The 19,237-nt window shown below is 34.3% G+C and overlaps 1 protein-coding gene and 1 long non-coding RNA gene across 10 annotated transcripts in view; both read right to left on the bottom strand.

Annotated features, from left to right (window-relative positions):
- LOC147846539 (uncharacterized) overlaps window positions 1-19,237 on the bottom strand; it is a 214,014-nt gene that overhangs the window by 2,384 nt on the left and 192,393 nt on the right. The window lies entirely within an intron of this gene.
- spmap2 (sperm microtubule associated protein 2) lies at window positions 202-19,123 on the bottom strand. Of its 9 annotated transcripts, none has more exons than XM_087239632.1 (7): window positions 19,070-19,123; window positions 18,885-18,935; window positions 15,652-15,713; window positions 12,677-12,743; window positions 8,059-8,211; window positions 1,131-1,290; window positions 202-695 (listed from the first exon to the last, which is right to left on the bottom strand). In XM_087239632.1, exons 5-7 carry the CDS (start codon window positions 8,197-8,199, stop codon window positions 454-456), a joined length of 543 nt encoding a protein of 180 aa, XP_087095758.1. In that variant the 5' UTR covers window positions 8,200-8,211; window positions 12,677-12,743; window positions 15,652-15,713; window positions 18,885-18,935; window positions 19,070-19,123; the 3' UTR covers window positions 202-453.

Here is a 19,237-nt window from a genome sequence, read left to right as displayed (position 1 = left end):
CTATTGACTAACTTTTTATAAGTAGCCTAACTTTTATTTTAAATCTTGAACCTTATTTTTGAGAAAAAAAATGTCTCAAACGTTTGACAATATTTATAAAGTAGTACAGACATTTTGCTGGTACTTAATTTGAATTTAGCCTCTAAAAACATTTTAAACAGCACTGAAATATTTGAAAAAATAATCACATGAGGACTAATACACATTTTAATCTGTTTTTAATCATTCTTTTTCTTTGTTTTTTTATTTCTTACACTTGTATTATATGTTTCTTTTATTCTCGTTTATGTGAAGCACGTTGGATTACCATTGTGTATAAAATGTGCTATAAACTCACCTTGCCTAATAATTTATCATTTTGTAAATTCAGCAGAAAAAAAAACAATTATCTCAGTGTACATAACATAAATGTTACCAAAAGCCTCAGTATTGATGGCTGGCTGAAATGCTGGTTTACTGTTCTCTGCATTTGCGCGGCAGGGGTAATGACAGCTCCAGTAGTCTGGGGGAGGCGGTGGCGGAGCCGGCGGCAGGACTGACCCGGTATGGATTGTAGCCTTCAAACAGGGCCTGACGGGTTTTAGGACGTGCCAGAACCTGCAGCCTCTCGCTGGCTCCAGCCTTCAGTACGTGTTTTGGAATTGGCCAGGAAACAGAGCGGGCGAGTGTATGCTGCGGATGCACCTGCTTAGGAGCTGAGAATGCAAATAATAAAAGATAAGAAGTGTAAACGATTATTTAAGCCTCTTTGAAATGCACTCACAGGTATCACATTTGGTCTTTTTGCATTTAACAGATGAAGCTTTTGTCACGATATTGACTAGAGGTTCAAAAGACAACCTAATTACCCTAGTTAAGCCCTTAAATGTCACTTTAAGCTGAATACTAGTATCTTAAAAATATCTAATCAAATATTATTTACTGTCATCATGGCAAAGATAAAATAAATCAGTTATTAGAAAATAGTTATTAAAACTATTATGTTTAGAAATGTGTTAAAAAAAATCTTCTTTCCATTAAAGAAAAACTGGGGAAAAATATGCAGGTGGGCTAATAATTCAGGAGGGATAATAATACTGACTCCAACTGTATATTGAATTATTGAATATCAGCACATTATGTCCACTCACAGGCCAGCCGCAGCAGGCGGGCGGAGGGGGTAGTGCTGATGCCAATCTCGTGCTCACTGGACTCCACGCTGAAGTGCGTTAATGTCATCTTTATTTGCTTCGGTTGCGCCAGATAACAGATCCTTGGACTCGGTTTGGCCGTTTTAACCGCAACACTCAACTGTAAAGGAGCAAACAAAAAAGATATGCCATGTGTCATCGTGATAAGCAAACCTTGGGGAATGTGCTGGAGGGCGAGCTTCTGATGTGATGATGAAACACTGAGCTGCACAGCACACACACCTGGAGTAACCAGAAGAACAGTGAAAAACTGTAGCAAAAAGGTAAGCGCAAGGTAATTTAAAAAAAAAAAAAACTAAAACAAAGAATAATACTAGTGTTCAAAAGATTTCCTAAAATAAAATGTAAAAAAATGACAATAAATGAAAAACTAAAACTAAACAAAAGTGACTGAAAAAGGAACTTAAATAAAATGATAATAATCAGAAAAAATATAATAGTTTTGAAAAATAATAAGCACTCATTCTGTGGCAGAAATCTGCCCTGCGACTGTTTATAGAAACAAATGTAAATGTGCTTTTATTGACAAACACATCAGTCAAGCACATGGTTATACACAAAAATATGTTTTCTATCTAAAAATAATGTGTTTAACTTATGTTCATTTGGCAAAGAAATCTAAACAAGGCATGTTTAACATTATATACAGCGAGGAAAATAAGTATTAAACACGTCATGTTTTTTCCTGCAAAAAATATTTCTAAAGGAGCTGTTGACAAGGAATTGAACCAGATTTTGGTAAAAACCCAAACAATATAAACAAAGATAAAACAAAAAAAAATAAAAAATGAAAAATGAGTTGTGTAATAACAATGAAATAACACAAGGAGAAAGTACTGAACTACTGAATAGTATTTAATACTTTATATAAAGAAATGAAGTCACATGCATTGCTCAGGTGTGAGTTTTTCACAGACTTCAACAGTGTAAAAATCTTGATGGTTCTGTGGGTCTCGTCTATCAAATCTGATCTCTTTTTGTGTTCTCTATTGGATTCAAGTCAGGTGATTGGCTGGGGCGCTGGGCCATTCTACAGCTTTACTTTCTTTCTCTGAAAGCATTTAAGAGTTTTCTTGACTGTGTTTTGGATCATTGTCTGGGTTTTCACTGCGTTTCCACACCTCTCTTTCTTCATGTTTTCAATATTTTTCCCTGCATCATTTAATTTTATTACACATAACTTCATTCATAAGCTAATTAGTTTTGTCGTCTTTGCATATATGGATTACTTTGGTTTTTATTAACATCCGGTGAAGATTTAAAAGCATCTATAAAAATAGAAAATCTTCTAATTTTTCTGAGAAAAATGGTGACGTTCAATACTTATTTTCCCCACTGAGGTTTAATATGAAAAAGTTTGTTGTCATTTTTTTAAAAATCTTTTATAATTTACTTGTTGGATTTGTGTGGTTTTGGTTTCAGTGTCTGTTTAAACAATTGTTTTATTTAATTTTATTACTAAGAGATTTTCACAGGAGTTACTGTAAGCTGTGCTAACATTACCCTTTGCTCGGGTCGACACTGGATATGTTCTTTTAATTCTGCTAAAGTGAAATGACTGAAACTTATATAAAATATATATAATGTATATATAATATATAAAAACTAAAAAGAAATGTGTTCACAAAAAAAACTAAAAAACTAAAACTAACAAACGAATTAAAACTGAAATCAACAGAACAAAAAACAAAATAGTATCAAAATGATACAAAATAGTTTCAAAATAAAAACTAGCTTACAAAAAAAAAAACGCAAAACCGCATAATTACCTTGATTTACCCAAAAAAAGAAAGTAATGGCGAGTTTAGACTGCCTGATTTTCAAAGTAGTCGCGTCTCAGATGTTTTCACACTGCACGACTATCTGGGCAAGCTTTTCATCGCTGCTTTGTTTACACTGCAAGATGGATCGGCGACATGGACATTCACACTGCATGACTTTTCAATAGAAAGAGTCACCGACAACTTCGTCCAAAACACATCTCACAGCCAAAAACACGTAGTATATGTTTTGTTATTAACTACATAACGAGAAAGAAACCATTAATGGGATAAAAAAATGTACATATTTGCTTACCTGGGTTTGAAGGGGGGATTATCAATTTCTCCTCAACTTTTTTTTTTTAGCTTTCTGTATGAAACGTCAAACAGACACGGGTGCTCCAGTCAAACCTCCACTAGTTTTTCCTCCATTTCTTGGGACCAAATAAACCAAATGAGCGCTTTCATCTTCTCCCTCAACCTTTCGCTGGCCTGCAGGTACACACACGCTAGTGAATGCTGTTCTCTCATTGGCTGTAGGTGATCGCCGCTGTTCTATTCAATCAAAACTCATTTCACACTGCATGATTTGACTCGCCGACAGCTCCAGATATTTAGCACGCCAAATATCTCACAGGCATCAGCGACTCATCTGCGATTCTCTCAGATCATGTCTTTGATAGTTCACACTGTGTGATAGGCAAATCGGTGCTTGTGCACGTAAGTGACAGTGATTTCAGGCATTTGTCGGCGATTTCTCAAAACCTGTGGCGAGTCAAAATCAGGGCAAAAATCATGCAGTCTGAAGTTGGCATAAGTGTTTAATCGGCTCATTTTCAGGGCATTCAAGATTTGGGTGAACGTCTTTCTTTAGTTGTACTTCAAAGAAGATTTTTAGCTGAAACTTTAGTCCTTGGTGACTCAACAGTTACTGGAATTATGAGAGTCAAAAAACTGATTCAAGAAAAACAAAATTAACACTCGTGGCTCTTAATGTTACACTGATGTCTTATGAAGCAAAGTGATTGATCTGTATGTAAGAAACTCAACATTATATACAAGGTTATATAGAGTTGGAATACCCTAGCAACCTGCAAAGCTAAAAAGGTTTTTTTTTTGTGACTCTATACAACAATTTAAAAAGTGTTTTTTTGCAGTGATATTTTTGCCACAAAAGTGTTCTCAGAGCTTCATACGATTACAGGTGATCCACTGAAGTTACATTGAATGCTTTGACAAAACTTTTCTGGACTTTGGTCTTGGAACCATTGCTGCCTATGAAGGATGAGAGAGCTCCAGGATTTCATCTAAAATATCTTAATTTGTGTTCTCAAGGTAAACATAAGTCTCAGGAGGATTGGAACAATATTAGGGTGAGTAAATAATAACCGAATAGTCATTTTTGGGTGAACTAGCCTTTTAAGATGATGAGCTACAGGTGTTGTTTAGAATTGCTTCCACTTTTTTGACGATTAAAATGCTGATACCCAGTGACTTGTGTTTTATGCGTCACTGAGGATCACAGCTTCACCTCAAAATCCTCTACAATAATATACTGAGGAAAAAAGTCACCTAATTAAATAGTAAATTAAATAAAAACTTTCATTTTTGGGTAAAGATACATTTTTAGAGCATTAATAAAATATTTCTGAATGACATGAAAAGCAGAATAAAACATAAGAAAAGCATTAAAAACACATAATTTTCATAGCACAGATCTCTTTGTTGTTTAGCACTTTTCACCCAGCTACATTTAATACTCTTAAAAAAAAAAAAAACAGGAAATGGCTTGAAGGGCCATTATTTTTTTCTAGTGTCGATAAAATCATTCATAATGAAACAGAAAGGCAGGGTGGGACAAGTTGAAGGGATTGTCCCAGTTTTAAAATAACCTTTACTTCACATTTAAAAGCTTGAATCACAATTACAAAAAAAAAAAAAAAACATCAGAAACATTAGCTAAAATGTGAATAAAGCACTATATTTGGAAATATAAACCTGAAGTCTAATATTATATCATAACAGAAAATACATTTATTTTTTATAATTATAAATTAAGCAGTTTTATAATTAATCACCATAAAGGCAAGTTTATTTAAATAGCACATTTCATACACAATGGTAATTCAAAGTGCTTTACATAAACAAGAGTAAAAAGAAACAACAAAAATTTTAAAAATTATATTAAAAACAAGAGAAAAAGACAAGAAAAACATAATAGTGTGATCTGTCGGACGCAGCACAGTGCTCATTCAGTAAAGGCGCAGCTAAACAGACGTGTTTTCAGTCTTGATTTGAACGTGCCTAATGTTGGAGCACATCTGATCATTGGAAGCTGATTCACCCTGCTTTGACTGAACTCCTGGAATTTCTAATTTACTTGATCCTAATGATCTGAGGGATCGGTTGTATTCAGTGAGCATATCTGTAATGTATTGAGGTCTTAGGCCATTTAGTGATTTATAGGCAAGTAAAAATACTTTAAAATCTATTCTGAATTTAACTGGGAGCCAGTGTACAGACCTGAGGACAGGTGTGATGTGCTCTGATTTTCTGGTTCTGGTCAGAATCCTGGCCACAGTATTTGAGAAACACTTTTCTCAAATATATAACAATGTATATAGAAACAAAAAAACAACAATCTAATTTCTAATAACCGCCAATTATTTTTATTCCTCTGATTTAATGCTGGATTTTCAGCATCATTACTCCTGTATTCAGTCACATGGTCCTACAGAAATCAGTCTAATGATGTGATGCTTATGTAACATTTAAAACAACAGCAGTTATTTAAAAAATGCCTTTAAGATAACTAAACTAAAGCCGTGTCTTATTTCAGAGGCTTCATCCTCCGAAGGATGCATTCGAAGGGCCCTGCGCCATGACGGAGCGATGAAGGCTGTCTTATTTCAAAAAATGTGCAGGCTTTTTCTAACGCAGCCTCCAAATGCATCCTTCGTTTCCAGGTAATAAAGGACACAACCGGTGGATCCTTCACAGCCTCGAATTGCCCAAGATTCATTGTGCGCTGATCCCAGCAGGATGTTTTTAAAAAAGAAAACTCTGGTTTAAATGTATGAATTAAGTTTATTTTACTTGGATATTTAGACACATGTTAAAGAAACAAAATGAGTATGACAATTCTTACTAAAGAGTGATTTTATCGACAGTTTGCATGTTTATGTGTACATGTATGGATCAAAGGAAATTTATTTCCAGCTTCTGGATACCTTGTTTTGCCTTAAGATCGCTTCAAATAAGATTTTAAATCAGTCTGAAAAAAGCCATTACAAATTTTATCAGCGCATATTAACAGCATCTGTTACGGTTGCCTGGTGATGAAATCCAGGCTAGATCGTCTCATTTTAAAACACTTGGTTCAGCCTGTGTGGACTTCGAAGGACTTGCCTTCAGAGAATGCAGTCTCTGAAATGAAACACAGCTAAAAATATCTAACAAGAATCAATTTCTTTGCTAAATAAGTAAACTAGTAAAGAAGTAAAAAGTGAATAAGTAAACAAGTATAATTAAGTAAATAAATAAATAAATAAAGTTATATTGAACCCAACTTTATGTTCTGCTTTTGATGCAGTGAAAACAAACAAACAAACAAACAAAAAAATCAGTGCCTTTGTAATATCTGTATTTTAGAAAATCAAATGGCCAATAAATTGACTCATGTTTCTTTCCAATTAAAGATGTTTACTGAATTATGCAGTAAAATGATAAAAAAACAAGAAAAAAATTATATAAAAAATAGGATAAAAATTATTAATTAATTATTCATTTTCTTGTCGGCTTAGTCCCTTTATTAATTAGGGGTCGCCACAGCAGAATGAACCACCAACTTATCCAGCAGGTTTTTTACGCAGCGGATGCCCTTCCAGCCGCAACCCATCTCTGGGAAACATCCACACACACATTCACACACACACACTCATACACTACGGACAATTTAGGCTACCCAATTCACCTGTAGCGCATGTCTTTGGACTGTGGGGGAAACCGGAGTACCCGGAAGAAACCCACACGAAGGCAGGGAGAACATGCAAACTCCACACAGGAACGCCAACTGAGCTGAGGTTCAAACCAGAGACCCAGCAACATTCTTGCTGTGAGGCGACAGCACTACCTACTGCGCCACTGCCTCGCCAATAATAGTTATAAAAAAAAGAAATATAAATTTGTAAAAAAATGTATAAAATATTTAAAAATATATATTAAAAAATAGTAAAATTCGACAAAATAAGAACAATTATGAAAAATAGAAAAAATAAATAAACTCAAAAAACTGTGTTGCTCTGTCTTTCTCTCACTTTCCAATTTCATAATATAACTTAAATCAGTCCAATAACGGCGGAAAACACCATTACAAACAAAGGAGTAAGGCTAAAATGAAAAAATGTACACAACTAAACACATCAACACAAAATTATATTAATAAAAATAATAAATTGTATTAAAACAAATTATGGCTCTTACAGCCCTCAAACTGATTGTAATGCGTTTAGATTATGCTAGTGTCATGATGTATTATTTATAGGATGTTGGCGGTAAATGGTTTAAATTACGCAGTCTTTATGTGTGGAAAAAGCCCACAAATGTCACAGCGCTGAATCAGTCGAGAAGGAGAGACACTTCCTCCACAGAGGTGAGAAACTCTATCACTATGTGCATCTACAGGAAGTGTTTGGGTGCACTTATTAAAGCTGATGAAGTGAAACCACTGAGATAATAAAAAGGAAAAACTTTTCGGTTTTGCAAGATATGCAAAATTAGATTCATGCTTTTATTTTTACCATTTATGATTGTGAATTGCATTATGGGATACCTTGATCTTTTTCCCAAACAACTTTTAAAGTGACTTTTATGAACATTTTTAATAGTACAAAGTGATAAATTATCTGGGTTGGTGTTGTATATTTCGCTACAAAAACTTTGAAATAAACTGCATGTACATTTCTGTTAATTTACAGACTTATTATTATTATTATTTCGTATGCATTATATTTTAATGTAAATATATTTAAAATTTTACAGGAGGAGTGCTAATAATTTTGATTTTAACTGTACTTGTTATTTTCAGTTCATGTAGTGCATTTACTCACAGTGTCCATGAGAGGGCGGTCAGGCTGCCATCCATCAGCAGGTGGCCGTGGCAGTGCCAGTGAACACACCCTCTGAGAGGGACAAGCCTTCAGCGCAGCTGCACTAACAACCCACTCCACTGATCTTCTGCAAGGACACATATATCAGACTCACTATGACATCGATTTGGCCACACAGAATGCAAATTCTCTGTATGCAAACTACATTCTTGGATAACCTAGTGTGCATTTTTAACAATTTTTTTTAAGTCGCCATGAAACGGAAGAAGATTTCCCATATGGAAGACACATAATAGATGAGAACTAAATACATTTCCATGTATTTAAATATGTCAAAAACATATTCGATTATTTGATAATGCCCCCTTTTTTTGCTTCTGGTGCCCATGTATATGTTTGTTTATATAACACCTTAATATGCAACAAGTGCTGACCAACACTGAAAAAAAAATTATTCAAAGATGATTCTTTGGATTTATTTATTTTTTTATGTTAAGCAGTTGTAAACAATTTATTTGGGCAGAATTTAAACACACAAACTAAGTTGAACATTGCTAAATTTAATTTGTTTGCAACAATTTTGAAGGCACCATTTTTTCAGTGAAGGTGCTGCACAGACAACATCAAATGTATAATAGCAATAAATACAATCAAAAGTGAAAACTAGGGATGCTCCAATCGATCAGCCGATAATCACATTTCACGACTCCATCGGTACGCACTGATCTGGCCGATCTCATGAACTGATTTGGCCGATCTCATGAACTGATCGCACAGCCCTATACACGAACATTCATTCATTTTCTTGTCAGCTTATTCCATTTATTAATCCGGGGTCGCCACAGCGGAATGAACCACCAACTCATCCAGCAAGTTTTTACGCAGCGGATGCCCTTGCAGCTGCAACCCATCCCTCTGAAACATCCATACACACACACATTCACACACACACTTATACACTACAGACAATTTAGCTTACCCAATTCACCTGTACCACATGTCTTTGGACTGTGGGGGAAACCGGAGCACCCGGAGGAAACCCACGCGAAGGCAGGGAGAACATGCAAACTCCACACAGAAACGCCAACTGAGCCGAGGTTCGAACCAGCGACCCAGCGACCTTCTTGCTGTGAGGCGACAGCACTACCTGCTGCGCCACTGCCTCGCCCTATACACGAGCAATGATTCCAAATTGCTTTGTCATTTTTCCTACCATTTTTTTCCTATCTGTTTTATATATCTTTTTTTTGTAAAGCTGCTTTTGACCATTATATGTATGCAACATCCTTAAATTTTTCTCTTAGGCGAGATCTCATACATAGAGGCAAAATGTGCTATGCAATGGCAAAGTCATATTAAGCCGTACTTGGTATCGTACTTGGTATCCGTACTTGGTATCGGCTGATCTCAACGACAAGGAACCGGTACTCTGTATCGGCTGCAAAAATCCTGATCGGAGCATCCTTAGTGTAAACATTAAATGATGTGGAAAAAAAAATTAATGCAAGCATCAAATTAAGAACAAAGCAAGAGAATATTTTCACAGTATTTCCTATAATATTTTTTCTTCTTATTTCTTTTAGTTTGGCTGGAATAAAGTCATTTTAAACTATTTTAATTGTTTTATTTAGTGCTGTCGCCTCACAGCAAGAAGGTCGCTGGGTCGAGCCTCAGCTGGGTCAGTTGGCGTTTCTGTGTGGAGTTTGCATGTTCTCCCTGCATTCGCATGGGTTTCCTCAGGGTGCTCCGGTTTCCCCCACAGTCCAAAGACATGTGGTACAGGTGAATTGGGTAGGCTAAATTGTCTGTAGTATACTTAGTGTGTGTGTGTGTGTGTGTGTGTGTGTGTGTGTGTGTGTGTGTGTGTGTGTGTGTGTGTGTGTGTGTGTGTGAATGTTTCCCAGAGATGGGTTGTGGCTGGAAGGGCATCCGCTGCGTAAAAAAATGTGCTGGATAAGTTGGCAGTTCATTCCCGAATTAATAAAGGGACTAAGCCGACAAGAAATGAATAAATGAATTATTGGCCTACTTAAGATTTTTTTCTCAATTGGCTACGCAAAAATAAAAAAAAATAAAAAAACGTACAATGAATTGTTTAATTAATGTAATCTGCCTTATTAAAAGCCTTTACACTGCACTAGAATACTAGTATCTTCCAAAATAACTATATAAAAATGTCACCAAGGCAAAGACAAAAGCAATTTGATATTAGAAATAAACTGATATTTAGTTTAAAAAGGTGTTGAAAATAAACACAGTTAGTTCCTGCTGCTGTTAAACAGCGCTTGGGAAGCTTTTACAAATTATTTCACAGGAGGGCTAACAACTTTGACTGTATGAACATTAATAATGGTGTCAGTTTAAACATATACACTTTAAGTCAGAATTTTTAGCCCCCTTGTTTATGTTTTTGGTAACACTTTACAATAAGGTTCATTAGTTAATGCATTTACTAACATGAACTAATCATGAACAACACATGTACAGCATTTATTAATCATAATTGAATATTACTGATGCAATATTAACATCCAAGTCCATGCTTGTTAACATTAGTTAATGCACCATGAGTTAACATGAACTAACAATGAACTACTGTATTTTTATCAACTAACGTTAACTAGCATGAACAAATACTGTAGTAAATGTATTGTTCATTGTTTGTTCATGTTAGTAAATGCATTAATTAACATTAACTAATGAAACTTATTGTAAAGTGTGACCATGTTTTCCCCCAATATCTGTTTAACAAAGAGATTTTTTAATAACTAATTTCTAATAACTGATTTGTTTTGTCTTTACCATGATGACAGTAAATAATATTTTACTATATATTTTTCAAGACACTTCTATACAACTTAAATTGTTGAAGGCTTAACTAGGTTAATTAGCTTAACTAGGCAGGATAGAGTAATTAGGCAAGTTATTGTATAATGATGGTTTGTTCTATAGACTATCTAAAAATTAAGCTAAAAATGGGCTAATAGTATTGACCTTAAAATGATTTTTAAAAATTAAAAACTGCTTTTATTCTGGCCGAAATAAAACAAATAAGACTTTCTATAGAAGAAAAAATATTATCAGAAATACTGTGAAAATTTCCTTGCTCTGTTAAACATCATTTGGGAAAAAATTTAAAAGACAAAATAATGGAAAGGGGGGCTAATAATTCTGACTTTAACTGTAATTTCTGAGCTCAAGTCCTCGTGCTTTTGAAGTGCATACAAAGTGTTTTTGCTTTCATAGAACAGAAAATTCTCGACAATCTACAACACAAACAAAACAATGTCTGAAAAAGCACTTTAAAGTATATACTTCACTGTACACATTGTAAATTGTGAACACTGTTTTCTTACCTTACTGCTAAATATAGTTAAATATAGCTTCTTTCTTCACCTAGATGGCACCCGAGAGACCAAGATTCATATTTGCTCATTAACTAAATTACAGATGCCATCATCAGTTGAATACAGCCAGTTAAAGCAAAGTGATGAGCTCTGAGACTGAGCTGAGTGCTGGAATGGAATTATAAAGAGTACAGCAGGACTGGGAGAGATGTTATTATACGATGACGTCAGTTGTTTTACGACCATGATTAAACTCTAAACTGATACTAACTTATGAGATGTGCATCATGGGATACTGTGAAAGTGAAATAACAAAGATAAAATGGAATGAGTACGAGTTTAACTGTCACCGTTTGTTGTGTCGTCTTAAAAAAACAGTGTGTTCATTGTCATTGATGACTCCATGAGGAGCATTTAACATTTATATCATCTTTAGAATGCATACAAAGTTGTTTAAAAGTGAAAAGAAAAGTTCTGTAGAGTGTGAATTGTTAGCATATTTAATATTTTAAAGTAATAGTTCAACAAAAAAAATTTATTTACTCTCAATTCATGGATCCTCGAGTGGTTCCATAGCTTTAGGAGTTCCTTTTGAACAGAAAAAACTGTATACTGAAAATGTTGGAAACTAGTAACCATTAAAAGCCAACGGAAACCTGTTTCCAACGTTCCTAATATCTGGTTTTATGTTTTACAGAAGAAAGAAACAGGATTGAGAACAAGTGGAAGATGAGTAAATTATTTTACGTTTTTAATCTTTTTAAGGACTGTTCACGGAAAGGTTCTTCAAGAGATCCAAATGATTTTTTGTCGTCATTGTAAATCCTTTTGGACCTTTATTGTTTTAATGTGCGTTTTTTTCATCAATGTTTGACAATCTCAACTGAAACATGGAGAGGGCGGGACATATAGTAGCTCCTCCCCTTTTTGTTTTTATTACAGCTCTGCCAACAAGAGTGGTTGAGCTCAAGCGCATCAAAATGAAGCATCTTGAAGGGGGCGGGGCATATCAGATACTATAAAGCATTTGATTGGGGAGAAGATTTGATGAGAAACTGAAGTTTGAGGTGACGTCAAAAAAATCATTGATCCATTTAGGTGGAAGTGATTAACCACAAGCTTTTGATGTTTATATCTTATATTAGCAAATTTTGTCACTGTTATGGAGCACACTAGCTTACAGATATCCATAAATCAAACATACTGATACTAACATCTAAAAAACTTTAATTTAATTTGAAGGAATCTATAATATACAAAACATTAGTCACCTGTTGTCCTCATAAAAATGGATTGGTCGTTTGCTTTGGACGAGCTTCTCCAAACGAGGGGTTGTTTCTGTGAAAACAATTTCAATGCATGATCTCTTTAAATAAACATCTTCTATGAAAACGTGTAAAACCGCACAGCTTAAATCAGTGTTTCTCAACCACGATCCTGGAGGACCACCAACACTGAATGTTTTCGATGTCTTCCTTGTCTGTCACACCCATTACAGGTTTTTCAGTGTCTGCTACCAAGTTGCTGATCTGATTCAAGTGTGTTTGGTTAAGGAGACAAGGGCTGCGTGCCCGAAACCGCCTACTACTCAGTAGGTACTGCATTTGAATTTAAACGTACTACTCGGCTGTTAGAAAAATGCGTTCTATACAGTATGAATGTGAAATGTATGAATGGAATTCGGATGTACTACATCCGCCATTTTGTCATGGTCACATGACCTACCTGCGTCAGTTGCATCACTTCACTTCTATTCATGTATTCTCTCGCGGGGCATCATGGGATAGCAAAGCATGCATGGGATGCGCACTTCAGAATCTTGCCGGAAGTCATCCGGGTACTTCTCGCTTACTGATTTTTGAATTCTATGAATTCGGATATACTACTCAGCTCGCATACTGATTTTAGCGTACTATATGGTATGGAAGTATGCGGTTTTGGTCACAGCCATGGGCTGTTTCTCAATTCAAAGAACACTCGTGAAGACGCTGCATTCTTCCTGATGGTCACATTACCTTCACGTATTTTTGATATTTAAAAATTACAGCATTCATACAACGATTTATAGTTTTTCCCCTTTTCAATATATACAGTGAGTGTGGAAATTATTCACAGTGCTTCACTTTTTCCACATTTTTTGTTACAGCCTTATTCCAAAATGTATTAAATTCTTTTATTTCCTCAACAGTCTACACACAAAATCCCATTTTGACAATGTGAAGAAAGAGTTTTTGAAATTGTTACAAATTAAAAACCTGAAAAATCACATATACATCAGTATTCACAGCCTTTGCTTTATACCTTGTTGACGGGAAGCGACGGTGTACAGCCATTTTCACATCTCTCCAGAGATGTTCAATAGGATTTGGGTCTGGGTTCTGGCTGGGCCACTCAAGGACATTCACAGAGTTGTTGTGAAGCCACTCCATTGATATTTTTGTTCTGTGGTTTGGGTCATTGTCCTGCTGGAAGATGAACCATTGCCACAATCTGAGGTCAAGAGCACTCTGAAGCATGTTTTTTTTATTTAGGATGTCTCTGTACATTGCTACATTCATCTTTCCCTCTATCCTATGTGAATACTAATGTAAATGTGATTTTCAGGTTTTTTACTTTTAATAAATCTGCAACCATTAAAAAAAATTCTTCACATTGTCATTATGAGGTATAGTGTGTAGAATTTTGAGGAAATAAATTATTTGAATCCATTTTGGAATCAAAAACACAAAAAAATTTGGAAAAAGTGAAGCGCTGTGATTTTTTTCGGATGCAATATATCATGCACAAAACCGTACAAATATACTTTGCACAATACACATAAAAAAGATTTTACTATGAATTTCAGCAAATAAACACCCTTAGTATGTTTATGCCTTTATTAAGATTTTTAAGTTAAAGTTTACTTTCACTGTCTCATTTAGGAAAACTTCTAAAAAAAGTTATATCTCTGAACTTTAATAATGAATTGGTATTGAATGCTGCACTTTCCGCCTCCTTTATTCAGCCGCAATGACTTCTGGGATTTCTCAAGCAAGTTTTGCGCTAAAGTCTGCATCCACGCATCCTGGATATCAAGAACTCTTCCCGGAACATTCTCGCCTCCTCTGTTCTTGTGGTCTTGAGTTTTGGAACTTACATTACATGGGAACACGAGGACGCAAGACCGCTGAAGAATGTTATTTAGAGATGTAACTTGGATTCATATGCCCATAATCAGTTTACCATACACAATATGTGGTCAAATTTGTTTTTCCCAGCTTAAAAATAACAAATCTATTCGCTCTCTTTTTTTTAAAACAAGATGTTTCCAAACCTAGCTCTAGAACCTACTAGAAAAATTTTGTAAGAGTTTCTAAAAGGTAAAATATTTGGTAATTACCTCACAAATTTTTGGTACAAATAAGATAAAAGAAATATCTTTTGAACTACATCATAAATTATATCCTGCTAAACATTTCCTTCCCAATTTATATCCTTTTTAAATGTACTCTTTTAGTTCTTTGTATTTGGAAACTGTACACCACATCTTTTAGCACTGTGATTATGTTAAAAAGCTTTAGTATGATGCTTCTGTCTTTAAATATAAAAAAAGATACTTTAATTCTAATTTTCATTTTGAAAACGTCATTTTTGGATATTTTAATTATGATACTTTGAATAAAGTTTTTGTTATTAACCTATTTATATTGTTGATTAAGTTTCATATTCATAAGTGTAAATTTTCCACAAAAACAAAACTGTTTTACTTTGTTTTAGAAGGAAATGAAAAATTACTTTTGTACTATTCGGCATAGTTCTAATAGAAAGGCCATTAAATCTGTCCATTTGTGCTTTAGTTTCAACATGTTTGATTAATGTAAAGGTCCTGCTTGTTTGTAATTTTATTTAATTACTTATATTCTTGTTTTTTGTGTTTGTTTTATTTATTCTTTGTGCTGTTATTATTATTTACCTTCTATTACCCTGGCATTATTTTGAGTACTATATTGTCACATATGTGTTGTTTCAAGCATAATCATTTTTTCTTAAATCACTGAAGAATGCATATTGCAAAACAGCCATGGAAAATGTGCAAAGCAAGTGGTCATCCAGGAGCGTGTTTGAGAAACACTGGCTTAAACCATACAGTATATGTTGAATTCGTTTTAAAACAATAGGTGTCATATTTACAATTTAATATTGTGACCCCTCTGAATTGATTTTCACAACAGATCAAGATATTTGGTAAAGGAAGTGATTCTCATACCGAAGGCAGTCGTGGAGCTTTTTGGTCTGGATGGTAGCTCATCAAGCCAGTACACTGAGCGCCTATAAATATTAAAAAAACACACATAAAAAATTACATATTGCACCAAATCCATTGGGATTGTGGCAATTAAGCATATATATATATATATATATATATATATATATATATATATATATATATATATATATATATATATATATGAGCAATATCACACGAGTAGCAATGTGATATGGCTGTATATCAGCACTGGTGGGAGGCGTGCGTTGGCACGAGGCCACAGACCGAGTGCCTTAGTGCCCCCACCAGTGCCGATATACAGCCATATCACACTGCTACGAGTGTGATATTGCGTTTATACAACAGTTTGACAGCATAATTGTGTATATAAAAACAAAATCAAACATGGAGAGTCTCAAAAACCCTTTTGTATGAGAAACTACTTTCTTCCGCGTTTGATTCAAATCATGACAGTTGAACAGCTGAGCAAACATCTTTTTGACTTTAGATCTGCAGTGTCTGCTTTTTGCTGGCTGTATGTGGGCGGAGTAATACACAAAGGGTAAAGAGGCTGTACAGGTGCTGATATTGCTTAAATATATCACAGCTATCAGCCAATCAGATTCAGGAACCAGACAGAACTGTTGTATAAATATTATACACACACACACACACACAGTTCAACTCAGAATTATTAGGGCCCTTGAATTATCGGCCTCTGTTTTTTCCCCTACTTTCTGTTTAATGAAGAGAAGATTTTTTCAACACATTTCTAATCATAATGGTTTGTTCTGTAGACTATCAAAAAATATTGCTTTAAGGGGCAAAAAATTTGTCTTTAAAATGGTGTTTAAAAACTAAAAATTGCTTTCAATCTAGCTGAAATAAAACAAATAAGACTTTCTCCATAAGAAAAAATATTATCAGACATACTGTGAAAATTTCTATGCTCTGTTACACATCATTCGGGAAACATTTAAAAAAGAAGAAAAAATTAAAAGGGGGGCTAATAATCCTGGCTTCTCTCTCTCTCTGTGTGTGTGTGTGTGTGTGTGTATGTATATTTTTGTTTTTTGTAAAAGTAGAAACATTTCCACAGTAGGGCCCTGTTAAGCCTTTAAAAAGCACTTAAAGCTAAATGCTAGCATCTTGAAAAATATCTAGTAAAATATTCTGTACTGTCATCATGGCAAAGATAAGATAAATCAGTTATTAGAAATGAGTTATTATAACTATTATGTTTAGAAATGTGCTGAAAAAAATATTATCTCCGTTAAACAGAAATTGGAGAAATAAATATATAATTCAGGAGGGCTAATAATTCTGACTTCAACTGTATATATGAAAGCATGAATAATTCACCACAGGAAGCCCAAGTTAATCTGCTGCTGTTTGAAAGAGCCCCAGAGCCCCCTGGTGGGCAAATGTGCCCATTTCTATAACTAGGTCAAACAGAAACAGAGGTTCTGACCATGTGTGAGAGAATGGAGCTCTTTATTCTCCTGAGACTCCGCAGATCAGTTTTGTCTTTTGTAGAGCACATTGCCACATAGTAATTGCCTCGTTTTATATAATACATTTTTCGAACAGAGTAGTTTTGTTTTACAAAAAAGACATCTGTATGGGTTCATATAATGCGTTGGAAATGTCTTTAATAGTCTTATTCAAAGTAGTTTATGTATTACAAGCAGTGATGGTAAAACATAAAATCTGAAAAGTAAGGACTCAACATTACTTAATAAGATCCCTGAAAAATCTCAACACACAGACAATAGTAATTAAACCTCATTTTAAGGGGTTAAAGATGGCCTTTTAGATTTATTACAAATGTTAATACTTCATTTTAATAACAAAAATAATATTCTTTGGTTAAGAAAAGTGCAAATTATATACTGTAAATACATTAGTGGCTCAGTGGTTAGCACTGTCGCCTCACAGCAAGAAGGTATCTGGTTCGAGCCCCGGCTGGATCACTTGGCATTTCTGTGTGGAGTTGGCATGTTCTCCCTGTGTTGGCGTGGGTTTCCTCCGGGTGCTAAGATTTACCCCACAGTTCAAAAACATATGCTATAAGTGAATTGAATAAACAAAATTGCCTGTAGTATATGTGTGTTTGTGAATGTGAGAGGGACTGCAAGGGCTGTGTAAAACATATGCTGGATTTGCTGGCGGCTCATTCCACTGTGGCAACCCCTGATAAATAAAGGGACTAAGCTGAAGGAAAATGAACGAATGAATGTATAAATTGACAAATAGTTGAAATTTTTCATCATTTTGTGTTTTAGCTCAAGATGCAAACCTTAAACCAGATAGAGCATGGCATGTCTAAAACACAACAACTTTATGTATTAACGTCATATTATGATTTTCAAAAAGTGCATGAGAAATTCACTGAAATATCACAGTAACAGACTTGACAGAATGAATCTACCAATGGTGTTTCATAAACATTTTGTTCAAATTAATGAGAATGATGCATTAATGCCTCAGTTTCACACCAGAGGAAGTTATATAACGTTAAATAACTAATGTAAGAGTTTAAGAACTTAGACTTTTTTTTTACTATGGAAATTACAAATAACACAGAATATATATATATATATATATATATATATATATATATATATATATATATATATATATATATATATATATATATATATATATATATATATATATATATATATATTATAAGGGCAAAATTATTATTATTTAAATTTAAATATATAAAATTATTAGCCCCTTTAAGCTATATATTTTCCAGATAGTCTACAGAGTAAACCATCGTTATACAATAACTTGCCTAATTACCCTATCTTGCCTTGTTAATTAACCTAGTTAAGCTTTTAAATGCCACTCTAAGCTGTATAAAAGTGTCTTGATAAATATCTAGTAAAATGAGCGATTAAAACTATTATGTTTAGAAATGTGGTGAAAAAATTATCTCTCCATTTTTCTTCAGTTCACGATGGATAAAATGTTTCTTTTCTTATCCAAGTTTGTCCTCTTACAGGTCTTAAAACTAGACAAAATTATTAAACTTATGATGCTATGTTACGTTAATTTTGAACAAGTTGTTTTACTCAACTTCACAAGGCTTAAAAGTGCCCGTAGTTAAAGAATTGCCCTCGTATTTTCAAGACAAAATGTCCCTAAATACACATACAAATATTCTTTTTTATTATAAATGTTTCATTAAAGTTTCAGTTTTGTTTTAATTCTGTGGGACTCACCTGTCCGGGAATTTGAGCAGGTTTGTTTTGGGCTTCGCGAGCCGATCGATCCTCGACGCCATGATCAAACAAAAATCAGCACGTTAAAAGTTTAGAAACATATAAATGAAAGTTGGAAGTTCTCTATTATTATTTTGGCTTGAAAGTTGTTTTATTAGTCAACAGAGGCTTCTTCCTTGACACACCGTTAGATTCAAGCGTCAGGTGTGTTGCGTGTCACCATAGCAACAGGGACGTGAGCGCGCTCAAACTTGCACTTCATTTATTTACAACCTGTGAGCTGCAGTGCGGTGCGTATGCAGTCTTTTTTTTTTTTTTTTTTACAGTCTGTGGCATTGGCAGGGGACGGGGTG

This window comes from Danio rerio, chromosome 2, assembly GCF_052040795.2.
Source record: "Danio rerio strain M-AB ecotype USA chromosome 2, GRCz13ab, whole genome shotgun sequence".
Taxonomy (NCBI): domain Eukaryota; kingdom Metazoa; phylum Chordata; class Actinopteri; order Cypriniformes; family Danionidae; genus Danio; species Danio rerio.
Note: the sequence above shows the minus strand (reverse complement) of the source record. Positions and strands in the feature narration are given on the sequence as shown.